General features: G+C 46.1%; 1 protein-coding gene across 1 annotated transcript; it reads left to right on the forward strand.

Annotated features, from left to right (window-relative positions):
* Nucleotides 1-1,090: 1,090 nt before the first annotated feature.
* On the forward strand, nt 1,091-1,893 carry LOC108790622 (E3 ubiquitin-protein ligase TRIM39-like). Its single transcript, XM_018560929.1, has one exon. It carries the CDS (start codon nt 1,130-1,132, stop codon nt 1,874-1,876), a length of 747 nt encoding a protein of 248 aa, XP_018416431.1. The 5' UTR covers nt 1,091-1,129; the 3' UTR covers nt 1,877-1,893.
* Nucleotides 1,894-4,250: the final 2,357 nt, after the last annotated feature.

Below are 4,250 nucleotides of genomic sequence, written 5' to 3' on the forward strand. Positions count from 1 at the left end.
ATTTTCTGTCGCTGTAAGAAAAGTAATCTTGGCTGAATTCTATGTCCTCATCCCTTGTTCTGTGCTGTGTCTCTGTGTGGCGGCGACGGCCATGTTGGTAGAGGCAGGGTATTGCTTCCTCAAGTCGGACACTCCAGCAAGGAAAACAGTGAACAACACAGTAGTGGGATCGCCAAAACTCATTCCAGATCTCCCTTTTTTGTAACCAACTACATCACAGCATACAGATTTGTGATTCCTATTCCAGTGTGCTGCTGTGTATTGCTTTTGGCAAGTTGCCTAAGAGTTGATTTCTGCATTGTACCCAATTTATTGACATTTTGTTTTTTTCCATGTACTTCCTACAGATTAAAGCTGCACAGAACTTTCTGTTCCTGAGACTTCATTTCTCTCTACTGCTGTCAACTATGGCGTCTGCTGACGTGAGGAAAGAGCTGGACTGTTCCATCTGTCTGAACATTTATAAAGATCCTGTTAACCTAGGATGTGGCCACAACTTCTGCCGGGTCTGTATTGATCGTGTGTTGGATACACAGAAGAGGTCTGGAGGTTATTTCTGTCCTGAGTGCAGAGAAGAGTTTCAGGATCGGCCTGTACTGCAGAGGAACATAACATTGCGCAACATAGTGGAGACTTTCCGATCCACTGAATCAGATCGGGAGGAGACTGGGATCCTCTGTACTTACTGTATTCACTCTCCTGTACCTGCTGTTAAATCATGTCTGCATTGTAAAGCTTCTCTGTGTGATGATCACCTGAGAGTCCACAGCAAGTCACCAGAACATGTCTTAACTGAACCCACCACTTCCATGGAGAAGAGAAAATGCTCCGTCCATAGGAAGATCCTGGAATACTACTGTGCTGCAGACGATGCCTGTATCTGTGTGTCCTGCAGGCTGGACGGAGAACACCAGGGACACAAGGTGGAGACGCTGAATGAGGCCTCTGAGAAGAAGAAACAGACACTAAGAAATGTTCTACAGAAACTGATCACAGAGAGAGAGGAGACTAAAAAGAAAGTCCAGAGTCTGCAGGAACGCAGACGAAAATCAAAAGAAAATGTGGCTTACTTTCATTATCTGATCTGATCCAGTGCCTGAAGATAAAGAAGGACCTGCTGTCCAGGAAGATGGGTCACATTGAGGAGCTGTGTAACATGACTGACCCACTGACTGTCTTACAGGAATCAGACACAGAGGACTTGTGTGATACTGAGGAGGGAGATGATGAGGACAGAGAGAGATACGATAAACTCCTCCAAGATGGATGGGATCTGGATGTGGCTGAGATCTCACTTATATTACACACAGAGTTGTCTGATATGGTAAAAGGGGTAAATGTCTGCCTAAAAATACAGGAAGCTTCAGATCTAGTACTGGATGTTAAGACAGCTAGTAATTATCTACAAATAGCAGATGACATGAAAACTGTATCCAGGTCAGACATAAAGCAGAATCGTTCAGAAGCGCCAGAAAGGTTTCAGACCTACAATCAGGTGTTGAGCAGCATTGGATTTTCCACTGGGCGACATTATTGGGAAGTGGATATCAGTAAATCAGAGCGATGGGTAGTCGGAATGTGTTATCCCAGTATAGAGAGGACAGGAGAGCAATCAGCAATTGAATTTAATAACAAGACTTGGGGTTTCCGCAGTTTAAATAATCGTTTTTCAGCAATTCATAACGGGAAAATGACCTCGTTACCTGACAATATCTCTGGTAACAGAGTCAGGATCTATCTGGATTATGAGGCCGGACAGCTGTCCTTTTATGAGCTGTGTGACCCGATCCGACACTTACACACCTTCACCACCACCTTTACTGAGCCCCTTCATGCAGCATTAGGTCTAGGGATAGGTCGTTTAATACTTTTGTAACCAGAGGTCATTGATGCCTAAACACCAAATTTAGCAACGTTAGCATGAGTCGGTCAACGTAAGGGTAAGGGCTCGTTCACACTTTGTGTGGAGTCCTGTGCTTCTCACATTGAGCAATGCAGGCCTCCACAAAGGCTCAATGTTTTTCTACATACTCTGTTCACACCACAATGGAATGGTGTGACACAGAGTCTCTATCTGCCCCTGTAGGCATCGCATAGCAGGTATTGCTATTTGCTAATATAAATATGGCTTCTGCAGAAGAATGGTGGCAAATGTCACTTGAGAGGCTCCTTTTAACCTAAAATGACAGATCAAAGAGAGCAACAGCTGCTTAGCAAAGTTACATCAACTTTTCCATTTTGTATGGCTTTAACAGCAAATTCAAGTAACTTTTTGTTTTATATTCTGTTTTTTAAGCCTCATTCATACACCTTAGAGCCGGCCTGTACAGATCCGTGCAGCGTGGGCGGCTGTATCGGGCCGTTCCTGGGAAGGACATGTGCTGTGTGTGATTGTACGCAGCCTGTTCTTCCCTATGGGAGGACGTGGCCATACTCCACCGTACGCTCACGCGAACTGCACATCCGTGCGGGTGTCCATGCTCGGACACAGACCGGATGCATCCTGTCTGCGTACAAGTACGACATCCGCCCCGGCACGGATGTGCAGTTCGGGTGAGCGTACGACTGAGTACTCCCATAGAGAAGAACAGGCTGCTACGTACAATCATATGCAACACCTGTCCTACCCGGGAACGGCCGATATGGCCATGCACGCTGCGTGGATCTGTACGGGCTCCCATAGGGAAGAATAGGCTGGTACGTACAATCCCACGCAGCACCTGTCCATCCCGGGAACGGGCCGATACGGCTGTGCGCGCCACACGGATCTGTACGGGGCGACTCTAAGCTGTGTGAATGGGGCCTAACTGAGGGCTGTAATGGTTACTTGTGATTAGGCCACCATAGTGGAAAGGTTGTCTATACTGATGTATATGTAAATAAGGGATAGTATATAATGAAACAAAGGATCTTATAATAGACATGGTGGAACGGAGGTACCCAGGAACCACATGTATACAGTCATGTAAAAAAAAGTATTTGAACAGGCAAACATTAAATCCTTAATCAAACAGTGCCCGCAGATAAGGATGGAAAGGAAAGGAAGGAGAATAACTGTCTGGCGCACCCTGTGTAGAAGCAAAATGTTCAGGGATGTTTGACACTCACGTGTGGTGGAATGGATGGGTGCAAAGGTGGTGGTGTTATCGTGATGTCTCCTGGTGATGTTAACGTGAGGTCTGGTCTAGGTGGCAGATGGAAGTTCGACGGTCAGATGTGGATCCTCGGGGGGGTGGGGGGGCTGGTTGGTGGTGCGTCAAAATCAACGTGGAAGAAGAAAGATACAAAGTGGTCAGAATCTGGGCAATTAAAGGACAAGGAAATGCACTCTAAACTTACCATTAGGTTTGGTGTGTGGCGATATCACGATATCAACGACGAAGAACATGTGGTGAAAGTGAGGGAGTTTGTCCAGCTGGCTTCTCTTTTGCTGGCGGTTGACGGTCTTTGGGTCCTGGCTGGTTAGGGACAGGTGCTGTTGGGGTGCTGTGGTGACGAAGAGTCCTGGATCATGGCGTGATGTCGGGTGGTGAGGAGGAAGCTGTAGATGTGGACTTGTTTTTGTTGCTGTAGTTCAGAAATGATGCCCCAGAGGATGAATCGGATAACTCAATTGGGATGAAGTGATTCCACGTTGTTGGAGGTGTGGATGGAATGCCTCATTTGCAGAAGGAGCCGGGGGAGGATAAGATGGGGGAGAGGGGGGGGGAGCATGGTGGTGGAAATGCTATGATTTAGGCTTGCTTTACTGCTTGAGGACTTGGGCAGCTTGTAGTCATTGAATCAACTATGAATTCTGCATCATATCAAAGTGTGTGGTGAGAATGTCCAAAAGTGGAAGTTAAGGCCGGAATAGATCCTTCAAAGTGATATAGATCCAAAGCACATTGGCTAAAATAGAACGTTCAACATTATATGGATTGGTCTACAGCACATTGATCCAGAAGGCCTGGCCTATCACTATATGTTCAATGGAAAAACTATTCTTGTTTTGGGGAATGTCCAAAAGTTAAGGCAGAAATAGATCTTTCGACATGATATTGATCCAAAGCACAGTAACTAATCCATCAAGGAATGGCTCAGAAAGAACATGGTGAGTGTTCTGGGTTGGCCTTTTCAAAGCCCTGATTTGAATCCTATGGATTTGAAACACACCGTTCATGCAACCAAAGGAAAGTTTGCATGGAGGAGTGGTCCAAAATGGCCACATTGTCACAGAGACTGTTGGGCCTCAATGCAAAATCCCTGCT

The sequence above is a fragment of the Nanorana parkeri genome, unplaced genomic scaffold (assembly GCF_000935625.1).
Source record: "Nanorana parkeri isolate BGI_ZX_2015 unplaced genomic scaffold, ASM93562v1 scaffold488, whole genome shotgun sequence".
NCBI classification, from domain to species: Eukaryota; Metazoa; Chordata; class Amphibia; order Anura; family Dicroglossidae; genus Nanorana; species Nanorana parkeri.

Bases quoted from the DNA above. Each gene is read 5' to 3' on its own strand.
- LOC108790622 (XM_018560929.1), top strand. From the start codon at position 1,130: ATGGGTCACATTGAGGAGCTGTGTAACATGACTGACCCACTGACTGTC.